Here is a 21,668-nt window from a genome sequence, read left to right as displayed (position 1 = left end):
CGCTCGCAGCCGGCGCGCCCAGGGGGCGGGGCAGAGCCCGCCCACACCCCAGCGCGCACGCGCTGCGCCCCGCTGCCTCCTGGGAGCTGTAGTTCTCTGCAGGAGGGGTGAGAAACACTCGGGACCTGTCCGGCGCCTGGAGCCGGACGCGTTACGCGCTGCTTTGGGCCCCGTCCTTCCGCCTCTAAAGCCCTGGGAGGAGCAGAGGAACAGCTACCGCCCTGCGGAACGGCCTTCCACCCGCAGCCGCCCGGAGCAGGCCGGCCGCGCTGCCCCGCGGCGCGGGGGCACCGTGAGTGGCGGGGAAGGGGAGGCCGGCGGGACCGGCGAACAGCCGGGCGTTCGAGCTGGCGGCGCCTCCCGCGCTGCCGCCCCGTTTGCTGCTCGCCGTGCCGCTCTCACACCGCCCGCGCCCATTGGGTGCCGGGCGCTCAGTCCCGCCCCCGCTCCTGCCGGCGCTGCCGCCCTGAGGGGCCGCGGCGGTGATCGCAGCGGCCCGGCCCGGCCGGCACCCTGGGTGGGAGGGAGCCATCTGCGCTCCACTTGCCGATTCAAAACCGCGAGTTATATATTGGTGGCTCCAGCATAGGGAACGGGACGTGCCCTGGCTCGTCTGGCCCCTGCTGCTGGACCAAGTAGCGGCCACTGTGGTGTTTCGCCCCAGAGACGCTCCTGGCTAGCTGGATGGAGACAAGTCCAGGCGAGCCGGGGCTCAGGGGACGGCAGGATGGAGCTTCCCTGGCAGAGGGTGTGCTCCCTCAGGCTTCCTGCTGTCGGAGAGGCGTTTAAGGCTATGGGGAAGGAAAGGAGTCGGTCTGATGGAGGGTTTAATCCAAAGTTTTTATTCTGGCCCGCAGGCCTCTGAATGTAGCAGCGGTTCCAAGCAGAACTGTGAATCCTGTCACTGCTCCATCAGAACTCCCGGACAGCCTGGTTCCCCTCGCTTCTACCTGGGGGACGGGACAGGGGAAGGGATAAGGAGCCACCAACCAGGTACAGGAGAGGAGGTCTCAGGGGACAGAGCACACCAGGGTGGCCCAGTGTCCCCCCGGGGTGAAAGGCAGCCTTTGAACCTGCCCAATCACTCCACAAACTTTTGGAATGCCAGGAGTGACAGACAGTGCTGGCAGGGGTCAGGGTGGGGAAAGGCAGAGTGACTGACACACCTGGGGGGACACCGTCAGGGGAGGGACCAGGGGCCCTGGGGTAAAACATAAAATCACACCAAAACAGCGAGTGACTTTCCAAATTACCCAAGGGTTTTGGTTTCAAAGCCAGCAGAAAGGAGGGAGGGTGCTGGGTGGGCGCTTAGCAGCTCTGACAGAAATAAATGTGGTGGCGGCGTCCTGGTGGTCACTCGTGTCCTGTGGAAGCGTATGGCTTGGAAGGGACCCAGAAGGATCATGGAATCCAGCTTTTCAGTGAATAGCCCCAAGAGGGATGGAACCCTCACCTGGGCAGGATGCCAAGTCAGCAGTCAGCTGTGGGTAATAACCACACAGCCCAACCTCAGGGCAGGAGCTCAGGAATGAGGGTTCTGCTGTCACCTGCAGGGGTGTGGCTGGGTCAGAAGGCATTGTCACTTGCCAGCGTTGGTCCCTGCTGCGGGTCTGACTTTGTGTCCTTTGATTCTCTTGCAGATCGTGGCTCCCTAAGTGTGGCCTGGTGACCAGAGTGTGATCATGGCAGCTAAGGCTTGTAGCCCCTCTGAAGGAGCCCTTCTGTCTTCATCAGCAGGCTTAGTCCTTACTCACTTGAATGGCTCTGATACGCTAAGCAGATCCTTCCCCTGGGGCAACAAAAGCAGGAGAAGTCGTCTCTTTGGGCTCTGTCAGCTTGGAGCATCACTGCCTGGTGAGCAGTCTGTTGTGAGACTGAGTACCCAGGAAGCTTTTGAGCAGTGTCAGATCTTCCTCTTCCCCTTCCCCAAACACAGAGACTACAGCAATAAGTATCTGCCACGATGCACTTGTTCAGTGAGCACCTGAGCCATGGATTGCTGCAGGCTGGGAGAGCTTACAGGGAAAACATTACTGGATAGATGCTCACAGAACCTTTGAAATATGTAGTGCAGTCACTTGGCACTGTGTAGCTAAAACATTGGTGCGGATACAGGTATTTCAATGTCACATAGTGGGAACACTTAATTAGCTAAAACTGCAACTAATGCAGTTTTTAAAAAGGGCTTGGGCACTTACTGCAATTATTTAATGACCATTTCATTTTTCTTTTGAGAGATTTCAAAACATTTTAAAAACTGCTAAGTTAAAATAAAAGTTAACTAGTCTGGTTAAAACTTATGAATGTTGGCAAGTGGTATGGACTAACTTTATGTGTTCCAGATTCAAAAAGATAAATTTATTAGGATAGTTTCTGTTTTCTTTAGTTTCACTATTTTATTTTATTGTAATTTCTTTAAAAATCTAGAAGCGTGTATTTTGGGATTATTTGACAGTTGCTTCAGCTGACAGCATTTTTTTTTCTTTAGTTCATTCTTCTGATACTCCTGTTACAGCAACATTCCTGACCTTTATGTTTTCACAGGGGAGAAGTGGAGCTCTTACTGTTTGTCTTCTCTGACAGCTCGTAACATTTGTGCCAGCAAAACTGGTAACCCATGGGCTCAGTGGGATCCTGCCTCTCTCTCTGCTTCCATTGGAAGTTCTTGCTCCTTTTTGCACACCCCAGCTGTGGAGGAATCCAGCCAGTACCTCCCAGCTGCTGCACGCAACCCAAACCAAGCCATCTTCACTGTGGATGCCAGCACAACAGAGGTACCTGCAGCACAACCTGCAGCACTAAGCTCCCCATAACTGCTGCAGGTTGTGTGATAGCAGGCTAAAATGTCTGGTTTTATCTTGTGTATCTGCAGGTAATCAATGTCATGAAGGCAGTTTGTAGTCTACTCCAGCTCAGTGGTCTTCTAAAGGCTGATGAGTTTATTTCCATTGCAGGTTGTAGTTAGCAAAATACACAAAATAATAGCAGAAGCAAGGATATGTTGAGTCTTTCTCAAACAGGCCATGGAGGTTGTGGACTCCCTATTCCTGGAAATGTTCTAGGTTGGATAAAGCTTGGAGCAACCTGTGCTGGTGGAAGGTGTCCCTGCCCATAGCATGGGGGTGGAAATGGATGGTCTTTGAGGTCCTGTCCAATCCAAACCATTCTGTCATTCAATGGTTCTATAAGAATGCAGCTGTGAAGTGACATGAGGGAAGAAAGGAAGAGCAGAATGTGCTTCGGGCCTTCTCTCTGTAAAGTACCAACCCTGAAATGTATCTGTGGTGGCATAAGATTTCTTTATCTGCCTCAGTAAACATTTCATTTGCATTGGGAGGGAAAGAATTTCTCTGTTCCTGTCCTGAGAGGAATCTAACATTGGATCCTGATACCTTTAAAGAGCTGTGCCATGTTTTAGCTCGAACTGACAGTTTGGGTTTGCCCACTTTGGAAACACTGAGTCCCAGCTTGCTCCATTGCACAGGCTCCAGTGTGCCAGTGACTGGTGTGATCACTGCACACCTCTGAGTTTGGATGTAAACTTGTGGCTTTCCTGGGCTTTGCTTGCAAATACAACTCTGTAGTTTTGCCTCCATGGATGTCATTGTTTACAGTTAAAAGAAAGCAGGGAACCTAAAAGGAAAGCAATGTCTCAAAACCCCTTAACCAAAAAGATGAGTGGACAAGGGATGTCCTAGAATAAGAATCTATAATTAACTCAGAATTGTAAAGAACCATTTTATTTCCACCAGGAGAAAGGGATGTTTTAAGACATTAAAGCAACAACTTGAGGAGATGATGAGCTCTTAAAAAAAAATTTATTATTTGTTTAAGTTTTTTTGTTTGGTTGGTTTTTTTTGTTTTTTTTTTTTTCTAGATCCTAGTGGCCAATGACCAAGCTTGCAAGTTGCTTGGGTGCAGTAGTCAGGAGCTCATTGGTCAAAAGCTGTCTCACTTGATATCCAAATCTGGCCAAGAGGCCTGGGAAGCAGTGGGTGAGGAGTACCTAGAAACTTCTGAATGTTCATTGGTGGCTTCAGGAGCTGTGGTATGTCAAATGTTCAAGGAATTATTCTCCACCACATAAAGTGGTTTTGTAGGCTTTGGTTTGGGATTTTTTTTTTTTTTTTTACATTTTCTGCAGTTTCCTGATATATTTAACTCCATGGACATTTGGCAATTGTCATTTGCAGGATTGTTTGGTTTAAAAGTTTGCAGGTGTGGGAATTCAAAGGGCAAAAGATGATTCAAGGGGATACCCATGAGAACCTTGCAGCTGTCAACACATGGAGTCACTGTGACTTGTCCAAACCAGAATTTAAAGGATGTTAGATTTTTAAAAAATAGATTAACATGGAAAAAATCTATTGTGGAAAATTTCCCAATTGTCTGGTCCTTAAAAATATATTTTAAATTACCTCAAATTGGCTTGTGCATATTTTAAAGGTTGAAGCCATTGAAATACTCTGAAATGTCTGTGTCAAAAGACCATAGTTAGTGCAAAAGAGTGGAATTGGTATTTTGCCTAGAATGGGGTTATTTGTAAGAGAACTGTATGAGAAAATCTCCATACTATTTTCTTTTTCTGCTGTTGTGAGTTGTCCTTAGAGAGTCCTTGGAAAATATGCTCCTGTTCTTTCTGGAGTGTTGTTTTCGAACTGAAATTGTTGGTATCTCAGAGCCTGATCTTCCTGAATCCTCAGCTGGATATGGGGTAGGGGCAAGGATCTAAGTATGATTCAGTGAGAATTAAAATTAAATGTCTGACAGAGGTACTTATTCTAAGCTGTTCCAAATACTTTATGGGAGTCACTGTGTAAGTCATAAACCCATTCTGCTGAGATCATATAAAAATCATAAAAGGCTTGGGACGAGCCTTGCAGGCTATAAGATAAATAAACATTTTCTGATCTGAGAAGAATCTCCTCCCAAAAGAAATTAAATTGCTGGTTTTGCAGCTGAAAGTAAGGATTGTTACTAATGGGGAGTGTTCATTAGCACCATGGGACATCTCTTAAATAGGACATCTCTGAGAGGCACTTCACACTGAATGCAAGGTGTTAGAGTGGTACATTTATTATTCTGAAGTCTTTGTGCATTTAGACTTCCTGAGGTGGGGAGAGACTATGCAAAAGTAACAACATTTTGTGAATTATTTTTTATTTTTCTGGATTAAAACTGTTTGTCCCATAAAATATTAGAAAGTAGTCAAGAAATGATGTTTATCTAATATGATAGGGAGGTATCTTGGCTCAGTAGCTTACTCCTGTTTGAAGTTTCTTCTAAGTAACCACAATCTAAGTAAGTCATGTCTCCATTTCTGAATCTGGTGGGAAGGTGGATGTTATTGGCCACCTCAGTGAGAAGATCCCTGTCTCAGTCTGGTTGAGGCAAATAAGAAGCAAGGACACGCAGCGTTGTGTGGTCGTGCTGGAACCAGTGGAGAGACTTTCAGCTCGTGTTTCCTTCACGGTCGATGTAAGTGTTTTCCTAACAATCAAACTAGACTGTAATTTGTGAGAGTTTGTGTGGGACTGGTAGGTTGCTCTTTGTGAGCATGGAGTTGTGTCCATGGCAGGGCCTGAAAGCAGGGCTGTGCATGCAGGAGCTGTGCATGGATCTCTGGTGAGGCTCACCTTGATGTGTTTGACAACACAGAAATGCACTCTCTCTCTTCAGGGGATGTGTTATCCTTAAGCAGTGTTGGTTTGGCAGGGGGTTGATACTTTGGGGTATGGATGTCCTTGTGAAGGGATCATCTGGCTGAGGAATAGTTCTGTGAGGAGCACTGGACACATTTACCTCTCTCCTGGGCAAAGGGCAGGCTCCCTGCACAGTGATATGGGAATATTGGTTTATGCTGTGTCTGCTTTTACTGAGTGAGTTGTGTCCGCCAAAGGATTGCAGAATGAAATTTCCTGCCATTGCTTAGGTAACTGCAGAAGCCATTGTCAAAGCATTGAGTGGACTGTGGCTAAAATGTTAAAATTTTAACAATCCCGTAAATTTTCCTCCCCAGGGAAAAATTACATCATGTGATCTCCTTTATGCCCAACTCCATGGCTACCCAACATTGGAAGCAGTAGTTGGACTCCACATAAAGGACCTGATTCCTTCTTTACAGATCCCTCCTCTAGGCAAAAAAATCCCAAAGGTATAGTACGAGCACCAGCCTCATTCTTCCATAGCCTTCCCATTTGGAGTGCATGCTGCTTTCCCTCCTTACATAACAGAAGAAAGCCTTTTCAGAGAGAAGCCTCATTCCCCTGCTTTTTTGTGCAGCTGCTGTCTGAAGAGTTCCTAACCTGGGATGAGACCATGCCCTGGAATCTGCCCAGGTCAAAGGCAGTTTTCTCCAGTCCTAGCTTTGTAAGATACTGTGCTCTCTCTGCAAGCTCTTAAAGATTCCTTTTAATTCTTTAACCCATTTCAATCATGTCTGTCTGAGGAGTGAAAGAATACTCAGACCTTGCAAATGCCATGGAAATGGGCAGACAGGGAGTTGAAGGAGGCCTTCTTATGAATGCCTAATTTGTTGAAAAGCTGCAGCACAGACTGGTCTTCAGGATATTTATTTGGTAGTTCAACACTGGATTCCAAATCCAGTGAACAACAGATGTTGTTCATTTTGATACTCACAAAATTGGTTCATTTTCTTTTCCTGCTCTTTTTTCCTGAGAATTCCCATGTCATTTTATATAACCAGTGCAATAAACCCAAAGCATTTGGTCGGTTAGAGGTTTTCTGATTGAGTTTTGTTTGGTTGGGTTTTTTTGCTTTGGTTTAGAACCTCAGGATCCAGCGAGCTGCAGGCCGATGCAGAGAGGGCACCATGTTTCCTCTCAGTTTAAAGCTGGAAGTCAGCCATCTGGAGGAGGAGCCAGCAGCAGTGCAGAAAGATGAGATTCCACAGACAGAAGGCTCTCTCCCAGGCTATCAGTACTCTGCTACAGTTGTGGTTTTCTCCACCATCAGTGGTCTTATTGCTCTCCAGTCAGATGGAACCATCTGTGGCATCACGGATAGTTTTGCTTTAATGCTCTTTGGCTATGAGAAGAAAGATCTGTTGGGAAAGGTAAGATAAGTTCATATCCTCCCAGAAGACTGATACATGTGGCAGCATACCCACTGGAATTGTGAAGCTGTTTTACACTCCTTGCCATCACAAAATCCTTGTGTTCCACATGTTTGGTTAGTGAGGTGTGGGATGACATGCAAATTCCCATGCTGGAATTGCTGAGACTTGCAGTGCTGAGGAGTTGCTATGGATTTCAAGTAGCCCAAAACAAGCTGCACAGTTCTATGTTCTCCATTGGTCATGTGGATCACTTTTGCCTGGCTGTCCATGAGAATCAGGCTCACAGACACACTGTGTCAGCATTTTCCCCTGTCCTGTGAGAGCTGGCTTAGCTTTATAAGGTTTTGTTCTTTGTTTTAGAACATTACATTCCTGATCCCTGGTTTCTATAACAACATGGAAAGAAGCAGTGGCTGTTCTTTGCCTTTACCTCCTCTGGATGATCCCACAGGGACAGAAGGTGAGTGCTTTTTTGAAGGTGTCAGTGCCTGCCATAGAGCTAGCTTTGGCTGCTGTAACCAAGGGGAAACAAGCAGAGACAAGAGGTTGACCCACAAAAAAGAGAACATGCCCCTCCATGCAGTTTTAAAATCAGATTTCCACTATAACCTCAGGTAAAGAGAATTGTTCACCTAAGATTGAGCTTTTCTCTCTGTTGCCAAGAAGATAAAACTGAATATCCAATATGGAAATTACAGTGAGAATAGAGAACACTTTGTACTTAACAAGCACTTCCCCTCCCTTCCTCCCTTCCCTGCTAGGACCCTGTGGTATTTTAAAATGTGAAAAATATAGCTCTTGTGACTGTATTGCAGCGGAGCTGTAGCTACTTAGGATTAATATTTTAAGGGAAAAATCTAATATTCTGAATTGGCTTGTGCTGCTGGCTGATAGTCAATGTTATGGTTGCTGTATTTCAATCAGGGAGGCATCACTTATTCCTCTGATGCAGCTTGCATCAGAATTCACCAAAATTTTACTTCTCTGAACACAGCATGAATAAACAGAAGCAAAGAAGCCTCATCTTTCCACATCTGTCTTTTCCAGCCAGCTCTGCCCAACACAGAGAACACCAGCAAGTTCACGCTCTCATCCATACCACATTTTAGGCTGGTTTTGTCTCCTTTTTCTCCCCCCTATTTTTTTTTTCTCTTTGCTTAGAAATGCACATCTGTGCTGAAACCAATGCACCCCACTGGAACAAAGAAGAGTTAGTAGACACTGTACAATTTCTTAGGTAATTATTTGATGAAATGATGCCCCTAATCTAGGAGTAGTTCAATTCTTCAGTGAGGAAGCGTTGTTAGCACTCAGCTGTTACTAATTAAACATTGTTCTAGATTCAAATCTAGATTGCTTACTCATTACCTTCTTCTGCAGCAATAGTACTTGGTTTACTTCATCTAACAAACTCATGTTTTTCATCTGATATGTTGTCACTGGGGAAGGAAAGACCTTAATTTCCTCTTCTTTCAAACATGTTTTGACTCTTTTTTTAATCTTATAGCTTCAGTGAGTTATATAAATGCAGTCCAAACCTTTCCATTATATGGATTTGGAATGGGCTGTATATGTGTGGTTTGAGCTTTTTTTGTTTTTTTAATGCTACTGCTGTATGATCATTTTAATTTCAGTCTATTTATATTATTGGCATTTTCTTAGGCCTCTGAACTTCAAGTAGCTAATACATGATACCAATATCTGCTCAAGAGCTTTGCTAGAAAAGCAAATTTTGGCAGCCCTAAAACATGTAGATTCCTGCATGTGGTGATTTATCAAAGTAGAATGGAATGCTTGTATTTAGACTGTTTTGCCTCAATCAAGCCTTTTGTACTCAATTCCTTAGGGAAAAAACAGACCAAGGCAGTTCCAAGTTTATTTTTAATCACTGTAGCCTCTGAAGCCTATAAAAGTTTAAATTGGTGTGGTTTTGTTTCCTGTTTGGTACAGAGAGCAGTTTCTTGGCTGCATCTTCAGCACACCTTCTGTCAAGAGATGAAGAGCAGGAATTGGAGCAACAACACAAAGATGACAAATTAATACATGATGAGAATAAACAAAATAATGGGAAGAATGGGACCAATTTATTTTCTCCTCCCTCACCTCCTGAAGCAGCATCCACCCCCAATAATAGGTAGGCATTTCACAGACTGTATATTCACTTGGGGAAATGAAGAGCTGTGTTGGCAATCACCAGCAAAAGCTGATTTTTTCACCTGTTTGATGTCTGTGGGAGGGTGTAGCAAGAGCCTTCCATGCTTTACTGTCTTTAGAATCTGAGTGTAAGATAGGCTGAGCTGTCACTGCCTTAGATTTTTATTTCTATCTGCACAAGCTACCATTGTAAAATTACAGAAATTCCAACTCTAAAGGAGACCAAATGTTTCATCCAGACTAAGGTAATTAGGCTCCCTAATCATAAATAGTGGATGTTTATCTCCTTCCAGCTGGTGTTGCACTGAAGCCAGGTTACCTGGAGGGAATTCTAAGTGTTATTCCTTCTGGTGCTTGGCATAACTCTCAGGTCATCCATTAAAACAGGGTACTGTGTTACTGAAATCCAGCCATTTTTCTTGTACATTTCCAGGTCTTTTTCCTGCCACAAGGTTAGAAATTCTCTAGAAGTACAAATGTCATGCTCATGGCCTACTTTAAGTCAAATCTTAAGCCTTCCACATTAACAATTCTAGCTGCAAATCTGCTACAGTTGTGGTTTTCTCCACCACAGTAAATATTTACTATCCACTTTAAGGTATAAACCGTTACAGCACAGCTCTTGTTGCTTTTTAAAGTGGCTGATAGTGTCATTTTTTGTGCTCTCATGGTTTACATCTCTCATATCATCCTTGTAAGTAAGGACTGTAAGTGCTCTGCTTCATTGTTTTTCTATGCTGCATTTTTACTAATGGAAATGTTTGCAAAATACCTTGTGCCATGGATGGATTATTAAAAGTACAGTTCTGCATTCTTTTATTTCTTATGTATTTATATGAACTCTGTAAAGCTGTATTAAGCTTTTGTATTTTCCCTGTTAGAGAATTTTGGACATGGTATAATTCTGGAAATCAACAAGTGTTTTAAGCAAACACTTTAGGTGGATAAAAAGGTTTGAAATATGGTAATTTTAAAAATCATCACACAAATGACCCAATGTAGATATTCTGCATACTTCCTAAACAGTTCTATTATTAATGGCATAACATAAAACTGATGGATTTAGTCTAAAATATTACAGGTAGCAGGACAATAGCTGTTTTTTCAGGGCTTGGGTTTCTGTCAAAGCATATATCCAAACCCTGATGGATGGAGACATGCATCTCCTGTTGGACAGACAAGGGAACTTCTGTTTTCAGGACTGGAAGCATCCTGCTGAGGCCTGAACAGCAGGCCTAAGCACCAAATTGACTTACAAGATGAATCTTGAACATGATGTTATTAATACCATCAAGGTTCTTCAGTTACAAATAGATGATCAAAACATTAATATTAGTTGTTCTTAATGCCAAACCTGCTGTTGTAGAGACATTGGTATAACCTTGTGTGAGGTATATTAAGAAACTGTCCCAACAGATATCCCTGGAGGTTTGTTAGTCGAATATTTTAGGCAAAACCCTCCCAGCCCTGGCCCTGGCTGGTGGGAAGTGGGCCATCAGAACCAGATGTTTTCTGCACAAAAAGGTGAACAAGTAATTTGGATTGTTTAATTGGGGCCTATAAACCTGGACCCCTTTTTTGAGCAAACTTGGGAGACCTCACCTACAAATGGATGCACTGCATGGGATTTTCCCAACTGCTGGGAAGAGTTCTCCAGGTCCTCACTGGAAAAAAAAAAAGTGCTCCCCAGCAATTGCAGACTCTGGATGATGGTAAAGTATTTAGGCAATTGGTGATGGATCTTTTGCAATCACTTTTCTTTCTCCTGTAGTAATGATCAGATGCATCACCTTGCTTAGTTTTGCTTGTTGCTAAAGCTGAGTGGGTAATACATTTGATAAAACAAGAAGGTTATCTTTTTTCTTCTGTATTGCCTCAATATTAATAGGAAAATAAGACCATTCTTTCTATTGGTGTCTGTGCCCATTCCATCACCCCCATCAACTGGCAAAACACCTCACATGTGTATTAGGGTTTTTTTGTGGTGGTAAATGGTTTATGATCTATATTTAGGAATTAAGCTAGAGAAGGAAATTATCCATAGGGGAAGAGTGTCATTTGAGTGTACCTTTGGAAAATCTGTCAGGATTTTGGATGCCTGTGCAAACAGCTTTCTGCCTTTTGCTTTTAAACTTGAAATAAAACTATTGGTCCAGGTTTTCAATAGTGACCATATTTAAATGGGTATTATACAGTAGGACAGTTTTCTTATTTTGTAATCATGATGTTGCTGATAGCCTTGAATTTTTGCACTGAGGACAGCCTTGCTACAGATGGGCTCTCAGCCCACCACAGAGCCTTATCCCAAAAGCTGGCTTGACACAATCAGAGCAGTGGCACAGTATAGAACAGTGGGAAGTTCAGGATCAAATAAATCTCAAAAGATGCTCTCTGCAAGGCTCTCTCCCACACATCACCTGACTCACAACAGTGGGATTTAGGTCAGAACTTGGAGATTGCAGAGAGAAGCAGTCACAGTGCAGGATCTCCTGCAGTAACTGTTGCCTGGTTGCCTGTTTGTTGCAGACTAGAAGACAATCTAAATGCAGCATCCTGTGACCCAGTGAAGCTGCCTTCTGAAGCCACTTGTAACTCACCTGGAACACCAACAGTGGATGAGCCATGGCCTGGGACAGCTCTGAACTGCAGACAAGACTCGAAAAGCCACATGGTTCCAGGGCAGGTGTTAAAAACAAACTCAATATGTGATGCAAAACATTCCAGCCTCGAGCATATTGTTGTTGACAACTGCCTGCTAAATGATCCTTCAATCTCCTTTGCACATGAAAGAAGCAGTGGCTGTGATGTTTGCTCAGGAAATAAAACAGGCTGCAGTGCTTCTGCACCAGGAGCTGCCACAGCCTCTGAAAATGTGAAAGAATCTGAACTGAACTGGATCTGCTCTGGTCTTGAGGTACTGGGACTGAGTGCTGGTGTCAAGGGGAACTCAGACGATTCTTTAGGTGTTACTGCAGCTCTTGGAGGAGGATGTTGCTCTGATGCAGTGGACTCCAGTGTGCTAATTGAGACCAACGGTGCCTTTTCCACTCATCAAGGAAAGCAGCTGCTGAGTGGTGTTGCCACAGAAGCTGATTCTGGATGGCTGGCCTCCAGAAGGCATTTACAAAACTCTGAGGAATCCTCCAAAGCATTTCCTGAGAAACCTGAAACCATTGCAGAAACTGTGGGAGACAACTCCAGCAGAAATCCCCTGAAAAGTAAAGGTAGGCCTGAAGAACACTGTCAGTTCCTCAGGCAGCAAAACATGAAGATCAAAGTAACATCCACCCCAGTGAAACAAGAGGGCAGGCTAAATCCAGCAGCTGCTTTGACCTGGGAGATTCTGGAAGGCAGCTACATTGGGAATTGCTGTCACAGAGATGGTTCACAATTCAGTAAGTGAAACCTTGTCCCCTTCCCAAACTCTTACTGGGATGCTCCTTTTCACCCACAGTTTTGCAGAATGCAGACAGTTCTGGTTAGAAGCTCACAGTGGAGAGGAAGGAAGAAGCATCTAGAAGAAAAAAAAAAAAAGTATTTAAGTCTGTCCAGAGAATATCAGAAAAGGAGGTGGTATAAAATACAAAGTTGGTAAGAAATTAATCCCTACTGAAAAGTCAGAAATACTCTCAAAGCACAATTAAAAAGTGTGAACCTGATAACTTTTTCTGAAGAGAAAATACAAACTACACTGTAAAACTGTAAATTGCGTTAAAATTGTATAATGGAATTTGTTTAATTCACTCCTTCAGCTGCAATCAGTTGCTTGTTGAATAAAATCCCCATTTTTATGTAATCTAGAATAACAGTGTGAAATGAATAATCACAATTGGATACTGACAAATCTCTGCTGGAGGTAGCTGATTGGTGCCTCTAGAATAGCTGTGCTAGTGTCAGCCCCTCTGATGATTCTTTACTGAGCAGCTGTTTCCCAAATTCTGAACTTTTTGTCAAGAGCTCTGAATTTTGTCCTAAAACATCCTCTGTCTTGTTCAACACTAAAGCTGCATTCTACCATTTTCATTTCCTCACCTGTTTCTACAGGCATCCTCTTCGAGGTGAAATGTGCAGAGCTGCAGGATCCCACTGTGCTTTTCTGTGTCTGGGTGGTGAAAGACATTTCACAGAGCCAAAAGGAAGCTGTAGCAAAGACTCAGCATTTGCTTGCCAGCCTGGCAAACTCTTCCCAGTCTGTTGCTGATCTCTCTACTAAAAGTCTTGGAGAAGTAAGAAATCCTACCTTTGAATATTAAGCATTTCTCCTCTTGTTTGACTGTTAAGCTGAAGCTAAAGTCAAGAAGATTTTCAAATTAATGACATGAGTTGGTGGGGTGGATGTTGCTGTTTCTTTTTCCCTACTTTTTTTTTTTTTTTTTTTTTTTTTTTTTTTTTTTTTTGTCCATATACTAAACCAAAATCTCAATTGCTATTTTGTAACACTTCTGGTGTGGGGCTTAGTGTAGCTACCTTTCCAGCCTGGACAGTGCAGTTCCAAACTGCAGGATACTCGCCATCATGTGTATACGTAAATATATATATAGTGCAGTTCTCACTGTCAGAAGCAAAGATTCCTCATTTTATCTATTCTTGCAGATGTGTATGTTCTTTCCAGTATTTATTAATTTCAGAAATGTGATTCTGTGGCTGGTCAATTTTTGCTGCTATTGTAACTTATGCTTATGTATCTGTACTTAGGCCATCAGATCAGCTTCACTTTTCAACAATTCCCCAAGAGCTGAAGATCTTGAAGGATTAAGAGCATGTGAGGGAGAATATGCAAAAAATTACAGCACCCTCAATCTTATTGGCAAAGGTGCTTTTGGCTTTGTCTGGAGTGCCAGGAGCAAGAAAGATCACCAGGAGGTGAAGTATTTCTTGTTGCCCTATTGCAATAATGATTTAGGAGGAAAACTGAAAGATCTGAGCATTCATATTCTGTTAACATTATACTGTCAGAAGCTTCTCTTTGATAGTTGGGGTTTTGTTTTGTTGAAACAGAAATCTGTAAATGGAAACAGGATAGCAAAACATTTGCATTGATATTGTGTGTAAATGTTACCTGAGACAACAGGTGCAGAATGAGTTAGTGAACTAATTAATGCAGCTAACTGAACCTGTTGAAAGAAGTAGACATTAATCTTAACAGAATTAGAGGTTTTAGTCTTCTGTTACTAGAGAGAATAGCAAACCTCAAAATCTTTATTGTGCCATGACCCCAAGAATGGAGAATAGATGTGTTGAGATGATGGCACCTCCTCTTTTTCAGAAGAAGTATTTTGGGTGCTGAGAGGGCAAGTTCTGGTGTTTCCCTTGCATGGATGTTTAGTGCTCATTTCCCTCCACTGCACCCATGTGCTGTAACTGATTGATAAGAGACCTGGCTTGCCAAAGCCTTTGGAATTCAGAGCAGCAATAAATATATTCCATTTATGTGTATCATTTAGCTTCTAGGACTAAATTAATTTAAACACATTCAAATACACTCTAAGCTATTCACATGGGGTTACTTCCAGTAGTATGAAGCACTAACAGATTTCCTGGCAATTAACTTCCCTGACACTCCAAGCCCTGCTTTGGCACATGATGCTGAATGCTGTTGTCTGTGTAGGTTGTTGTGAAGTTCATCTGGAAGGAGAGGGTGCTGGAGGACTGCTGGGTAGATGATCCTGACCTGGGGAGGGTCACTCAAGAAATTGCAATCCTGCAGAAGCTGCAGCACCCCAGTATCATTAAGGTAGAGTGGCTGGGAACTGATGCAGTTTGTACTGCACCGGGTGGTTTGTTTGCATCTGGGTGTCTGGTGTTCCTCTTCAGGAGTGAGGTGTCCTGCACTGAATCTGTCTTTTCAGGAGAGATTCTGTTTATCCTGCTTTGTTTTGGAGGGTGTGACACAGCAGATTGTTGCTTGCTTCAACACTTTCGCCCCAAAGTGATTTGAAGATGTGATTCTTAACAGAAAAAAAAAGCTATTTCAAGATGAGACACGTATCTTGGAAGTGTGATGTCCATTTGAACATGTACTAGTTCAGTAAATAATCTGGACACATCTTGTTTCTTACTCTTTGTTTTGAGGTTGTTGGGTTTTGTTTTGAAGTTGTTGGTGGTTTTTTGGTTGCATGGTTGGTTGGTTGGTTTGTTTGTTTTTTGCTTCAGAAAGAATTCCTCTTGGATTTAATTCTGCTCCCAGTTTTATTCTGCACACTTCAAGAAACATTTGTGCTTGGTGAAATGAGACTTTAAAGATTATAATATACACCAATTAAATCTCCAAGAGGACAACAGTCTTTGTTAAAGAAAAAAAAAGCCAATTTTTGAGGATGAAGCACATGATTAAACAAGTCTTTTATTTATAGGTGCTGGATGTATTTGAAAATGAATGCTTCTTCCAACTGGTGATGGAGAAGCATGGATCTGGTCTGGACCTCTTTACATTTATTGATAATCAGCCCAACTTGGATGAGCCATTAGCAAGTTATATATTCAGACAGGTGAGAGCAGAATTGCTACATGCAGGTGAGAATTGGTTAATGTAAGAACCAGGATTCTGTTCCACTTAACACTGGCTAATCAACTGGCACTGGAGTTGTGCTCTATACTTGCAGAACCTTTCCCCACCATCCTGTAGGGCTGATTGAAGTGCTGCCTGCAGAAGCCTTGTTAAGGTTTACTTAGAAACAACCAAGAAGCCTTTCCAGGACCTCACTGCCTGTGAGGTTTCCCTGGCCCTTCAGCTGTTACCAGGACAGCACACAGCTCCTGTCACCCAGACACCATTCATGTAGCACTCACATTTCCCCTGAGAGAGAAGGAAAACTCACAGAAGCTGCCCCAAGCCTGCAAAAAGCCACGTTTTCACTTACCTCAGTGCTTAGTTTTGATTGTTTACAGGAGTAAAGGGCTCTGCTCTTTAAATCAAGAAATTATATTGGATTTTAAGGTGGCATAATGCAAGGTAACTCAGGGTAGTTTCCCATAAGTCAGGAGCTTGCCTGAGGGCTGAACTGTACTTTGTTTATTGAGTTAGCCACAACAGCAGTCCCCAGGTAATTTCCCCTCATGAGTAAATTCCTTGCTCTAGGGTATGCAAGAATTACTGTGCATGTGGTAACCCCCACACAAACCCTTGCTGTGCCCACCCTGCCCTCACCTGGGGTGCTGATGGAAGATGGAAGCCAAAAGTATCCCTTTAGCCTTGTGATGATCAGCCCTTTGCTTAACCTAGCCTGGGGTTTGTAAGGCTGAATTGTTCCCTCAGATCTGCACTGCATTTCCCTGCAGAGGCACATTTGTATTATAAATAGAAACTTTTCTCCCTCAGCCATCTGCTTTTCTTGTTAAAAACATTGTAGGAGTCAGGATCATCTCCACGGTGATATCGTTCTCATATTATCCTTAATTATGGCATTAAAGCATGAATCGTGCTGGAAAAAGAATGGAGTTTAGGAGTGACTATGTTATTTATACCAAACTTGGCTCTCAAATGCTTTGTCATCCTGCAGCATGGAAGGCACACAGTAATATCCTTCTGGAGAAACCAAAGGACCCTCCAAATGCTGGGATAAAAATAGAGGAACTTGCAGGATTGTAGCAGCGAGCTCCAATGTTCTCAATCCCATCCTGACTGCAGCATCCCCTCCTCCTGCACATCTGTGAGATGAAAGCAGCAAAGGCTCTTTGAAGTGTCTCTTCCATAAGCACTGCAGCAATGATGACAGGCAGGCCTGAGGCCATTTCCAGTTGCCATAATTAGGATGTATATCTTGTTTAGGCAGTGTCAAAACAAGCCGGAATGTGACTCTGGGAAAGCTGTGATGCTACATCAACTATTCAGGGACTCTGTGTAGTAACACCTAGTCCCTTCTGTCTCTTCCAGCTTGTATCAGCTGTTGGGTATCTCCACTGTAGGAACATCCTTCACAGAGATATCAAGGATGAAAATATTGTCATTGCTGAAGATTTCACAATTAAATTAGTGGATTTTGGTTCGGCTGCCTACCTGGAACCTGGGAAATTATTTTATACCTTCTGTGGGACAATTGAATACTGCTCACCAGAAGTGCTGTCTGGCAAACCGTATGTCACCCTCTGAAAAGTCATTTTTGTTCCATAACACCAAAAATAACCCATGTGGGCAGGGCTGGAACAGTAGGCAAGCTTCTGTGCCATTGGAATGCTGCTAGAGCATCCAACCACAGGAAACTGCAGTGAGATTTAAGGCACTGCAGTGGCAGAAATCACTGTGAAGGTCTGAGTGCATACAAAGTAGGGCACTCTAGTGACAGAAATCAAGTTGTAAAAGCTTGAATATGCACAAAGGTGTTTCTAAAACTGTTTCCAGGCTCTCTCTAGCAAAAGCTGCTCTTTCAGAGAGGTGGAGTAAGCAAGTATTGCTGTTGATAGGACCTTCTCCTTGCATGTCTGTGCTTTGTATCCTCCCACTCTCATCCTCTCTGTTTTCTTTCCTACATGCTTCCCTCTGTTTGAATTTTTGCAGTTTGGTCCTTGTTCATCTCCCCACTGATTTTTGTACTCCTCGGGACTCAAGGATTCTTCTCTTACAGCTTCTCTTGCTGCTGTTTTGGCTGTGCTACCTAAATCTTGGCTCTCTTCCCTCTTCTTTCCCTCTCCAAGTGCTCTGTACCTGGCAGCTGGTGCTCTCATAGCTGCTCCACAAGGAAGCCTCCCCATCACAGGGTGGCACTGCTGTAATTGTACATGCCTGCATGGATCTTGCTGCTGCTTCACAGCTGTTTCCATGGGCCCTCCTCCTAAAGGAGTGTGGGGGAAGCAATGCAAGGGAGAGAGGAAATTCCTGCTGGGAATTGGAGAAAGGTGAAGCAAGCAGCTCTGCCCTGGGAATTCCACCTCTTACTGTGTGAAGGAACTGGCATGTTTTCTCAGATGGAACTGAGATAGTTAATAGTTATTTCCACGTAACTTTTGTTTTGAAAGGGCTGGGAGGATGTGTTTGCTCTTGCAGTTAAATATTTACTTGACAGTTTTGGCTGATGATGAAGACGGTGGAGGGGTAAGTTCTTGTCACCAGCTTATGTATGTGGAAGTCTGGGTGCATGTTACACTGGTTGGCTGTTCTGTGGTTGGTTTTATTTCCTGGAGAAGGATAATGCAGACTCCTCAAACACATGAGAACCTTCTTAATATTCTCACAAACTTTCTATGTTAAAATAAAAATTGGAAACAAGGGCTCTCAAGGTCCCTTTTTTCTTTTCACTTTCTTTAGCATATAGCTTTGTACTTGCAATCTGAGTTTCAGCAAGCTTATCTCTGCACAGGTACCACGGCCCTGAGCTGGAGATGTGGTCACTTGGCATCACCCTTTACACCCTGGTGCTTGGGGAGAATCCCTTCTGTGAGCTGGAGGAGGCCTTGGCAGCTGTCCTGAGTCCTCCTCGCCCTGTGTCAGAAGGTGAGCTCTTCCCATTTGCTTTTCAAAAGGAGCAGATCTCTTGGGAAAGTATAAGTGGTGTTTTTTCACCCCAAATAAAGGGGAAGACTGAAGAAATGCTTCCTGATGTGTTCTGTGATGATTTGGAAAGCTGCTCAGTGCAGCAGAGTTGGGGAAATTTGTCATTCTTTGAACATAGACTGTATCTCTCATTCCCAACCTGCCCAAAACCCAGCCTGAGCCATCCTCTGCTGTCCCTGCCCAGGTCTCATGGATCTGATGGCCGGGCTCCTGCACCCCGTTCCGGAGCAGCGCGTGACTCTGGCCATGCTGGCAGAGGATCCTTGGCTGTGCCAGCCTGTGAACCTGGCAGATTATACCTGGGAGGAGGTGTTTGTCCCTGCTGAGCCAGCTGGCACCTCGCTCTGAAGGCTTCTTCAGCTAGGGACGACTTAGAACTAAGAATGAGCTCTGTTAGCAGGACAGGTCCCGTTGGAAGGTTACCTGCTGACACCCACATATACTCAGTTTATTACTGTTCTTACCCAGGACATGTTTCAAAGATGTGAGGGGAAGATTTTCATGTTTAAGTTGCTCATAACTTGGAAAATATTTTTATTGCCTGGTTTTACTTTTATATGTAGCTTATATATTTTTATGAAAAGTGAATTAATAAATGAATGATAATATTGCTGTTAGTTTTCTGGATTGTGTGTGCACAAAGGAGACTCAAAACCAGATATGTAATCACATTATTTGGGTAGGAGGGGTAGGCTGGTAGTGTCCTTTTTTTTTTAACATGAGAGTCCTATCTATATTCAGGAAAACAGTTCTCAATTTTGATGAGACAGAGATATTGGGAACTAAAAATAGATTCAATAAAGAGAATTTGGTCAAGATATGGGGAACAGGAATATTTTGGGGTACAGGTCAGCCAGGGTCAGGCTGCCTGGGAGGAAGTGCTGGGAAAAGGCAGCGGTTTGGCCGGCTGCTGCAGCTCTGCAGAGAAGCAACAGGACTCGGCTTAATTACTAATGTTATAAATGAAAATTTATTCAGCCAAATTAAAAATAAAAATAGTTTTATTAGTGGTCAAATTCTATCTAGCCAGCCAAGGAAACAAAAACAGGGCCGAGCCCGGGGATCGACCCTGGGTGTGCAACAAGGAGTCAGCCTCAGGAGAGGTTTTTTCCCTATGCCCACACACCTCCATCCTGGCACAAGTGGTTTTTATAGGGAAAATTCCACCTGAGGCCAAGATTTCAGCAGTCAGTCTTTTCTTCCATTCAGAGTCCATAGGTTAATAAGATTTTCTTTTTTGGTGATGAGGAAGAACAATTCAGTGTCCGGAGTTGGTGAATCCCTTGATGAAATTTATGGGAACGCTGCATTAACATGTATCTGCCCGAGGATTTCCATGAGATCCATCTCGGACATCTCGGCCCATCTCCTGGCTGAGCCTCATCCTTTTACTTGTAAATCGGGTTTCAAGACACACCGGGGGGGGGGGGGGGGCTTCTAATACAAACGAGCATAATCCAACAAGTATCCAATATTACATATTTCATACAAGGAGTGGCGCGAATTGTGTTTGCTACACATAACACTAATTAGGTTCGTATCCAGCTCTGGACTCTGCTATCTCCAACACTTGACCTCCCCTGCGTTCTGTAGCACCGCGCCCCGGCTCCGGTCCCGGCGGGACCGGCCCTGCGGGTACCGGAGCGGACGAGCCGCTCTGCCCGCGCTCTCCCCGGGGCACCGGGCCGGCTCCCAGCCCAGCCCGCCCCTCCTGCGCTCCCGGGCCGGGGCGGAGCGGGGCGGGCGCGGCCATGGCGGGGCGGCTGCTGCTGCTGCGCGGCGCGGGGACGGCGCTGCGGCCGGGCCGGGCGCTCCCCGCCGCCCCCGGGCCGTGCGCTCGCCGCGGCTGCGGGGAGCTGGCGGGGCTGCGGGCCATGGGCTTCAGCCAGGAGCAGGCCCGGCGGCTCCTGGCGCTGCAGCCCCGGCTCGGCCCCGAGCACCGGGAGGCGGCGGCGGCGCAGCTGCTGCTGCTGGGGCTGAGCGCCGAGGCCGCCCTGGCGCTGCTGGAGCGGAGCCCGGCGCTGCTGCGGCTGCCCGCGGAGCGACTCCGGGAGCGCGCCGAGGAGCTGCGGCGCCTGGGCATGGACGGAGGTAGGGCAGCGAGCGGGGCTGCGGGGGGAACAGCGGGGCTCTGCCGCCGAGCTGCCGGCCGCTGACCCGCTGCCCGCAGGCCGGCTGCAGCGGGCGGCGAGCCGCTGCCCGCAGCTCTTCCACGTGCCGCGGAAGAGGCTGGAGGCGGCGGTGCGGCTGCTGCGGGAGCGCTGCCTTTTCACGGCGGAGCAGCTGCGGGAAGTGCTGGGGACCTGCCCCGCCGTCCTGCTGGAGGAGCCGCGCACCCTCCATCACCAGTTCCAGGTGAGGAGCGAGACCCACGTTCCTGCCAGAACCGGCTGCGGGAATAGGGCTGTGCCTGACACCCCCCGTTCCGCCCGCAGTACGCCTACTTCAGAATGGGGGTCCAGCAGAAGGAGATGGTGAAGGCTCGGCTCTTCCAAATGCCCTTTGCCGAGCTCCGGAGTCGGCACATCTTCCTGGAGCGCCGGGGGCTCTACGAGACCCCACACAAAGGACAGACCCAAACTAGTAACCCAAAACTGAAGGACATCCTTCAGCTCCCAGAGAAAGACTTCCTGGCCAGCCTGGCCTACTCTACTCCGGAGGAGTTTGAGGTCTTCAAGAAGCTGCTGGCTCGAGAGGAGGAGGAGAAGGAGGAAGAGGAGGATGTGGATGCACTGTACACAGAGGATGATGATGATGATTTGGACAGTGATGAAAGTGAAACAGCCAGGGAGTGAGGAGGTGAGGCTCTGAGGTGCCAGCCCTCCCGGGCTGCTGCAGTCACTGGGTGCTTTGGGCTCCCACACCACACCAGCGCAACCCGGGGTGACTGCAGGGTTTGGGTGGGGTACCAATAAATCCCATCTGTCAAATACAACAGCACTCATTTCT

The 21,668-nt window shown here is 45.3% G+C and overlaps 2 protein-coding genes across 2 annotated transcripts; both read left to right on the top strand.

Annotated features, from left to right (window-relative positions):
- Positions 1-112: 112 nt before the first annotated feature.
- Positions 113-19,327, top strand: PASK (PAS domain containing serine/threonine kinase). Its single transcript, XM_021547028.3, has 18 exons — positions 113-292; positions 858-993; positions 1,641-1,854; positions 2,545-2,774; positions 3,878-4,048; positions 5,338-5,478; positions 6,020-6,154; positions 6,788-7,075; positions 7,439-7,538; positions 9,029-9,212; positions 11,759-12,627; positions 13,277-13,458; positions 13,928-14,095; positions 14,841-14,966; positions 15,586-15,720; positions 17,106-17,305; positions 18,526-18,659; positions 18,904-19,327. Exons 3-18 carry the CDS (start codon positions 1,683-1,685, stop codon positions 19,065-19,067), a joined length of 3,399 nt encoding a protein of 1,132 aa, XP_021402703.2. The 5' UTR covers positions 113-292; positions 858-993; positions 1,641-1,682; the 3' UTR covers positions 19,068-19,327.
- A 1,143-nt stretch (positions 19,328-20,470) lies between these two features.
- On the top strand, positions 20,471-21,654 carry MTERF4 (mitochondrial transcription termination factor 4). The gene is made up of 3 exons (XM_021547039.2): positions 20,471-20,810; positions 20,890-21,074; positions 21,155-21,654. The coding sequence occupies exons 1-3, from the start codon at positions 20,471-20,473 to the stop codon at positions 21,512-21,514; spliced, it is 885 nt and encodes a 294-aa protein (XP_021402714.2). The 3' UTR covers positions 21,515-21,654.
- Positions 21,655-21,668: the final 14 nt, after the last annotated feature.

The sequence above is a fragment of the Lonchura striata genome, chromosome 10, assembly GCF_046129695.1.
Source record: "Lonchura striata isolate bLonStr1 chromosome 10, bLonStr1.mat, whole genome shotgun sequence".
NCBI classification, from domain to species: Eukaryota; Metazoa; Chordata; class Aves; order Passeriformes; family Estrildidae; genus Lonchura; species Lonchura striata.
The sequence above is the reverse complement of the archived record's forward strand: the minus strand, read 5'-3'. Positions and strand labels throughout refer to the sequence as shown.

Bases quoted from the DNA above. Each gene is read 5' to 3' on its own strand.
- PASK (XM_021547028.3), top strand. From the start codon at position 1,683: ATGGCAGCTAAGGCTTGTAGCCCCTCTGAAGGAGCCCTTCTGTCTTCA. The intron at 1,855-2,544 runs GTGAGCAGTCTG...ATGTTTTCACAG, and splicing joins GCTTGGAGCATCACTGCCTG to GGGAGAAGTGGAGCTCTTAC. The intron at 14,967-15,585 runs GTAGAGTGGCTG...TTTTATTTATAG, and splicing joins AGCACCCCAGTATCATTAAG to GTGCTGGATGTATTTGAAAA.
- MTERF4 (XM_021547039.2), top strand. From the start codon at position 20,471: ATGGCGGGGCGGCTGCTGCTGCTGCGCGGCGCGGGGACGGCGCTGCGG. The intron at 20,811-20,889 runs GTAGGGCAGCGA...CGCTGCCCGCAG, and splicing joins GCGCCTGGGCATGGACGGAG to GCCGGCTGCAGCGGGCGGCG. The intron at 21,075-21,154 runs GTGAGGAGCGAG...TTCCGCCCGCAG, and splicing joins CCCTCCATCACCAGTTCCAG to TACGCCTACTTCAGAATGGG.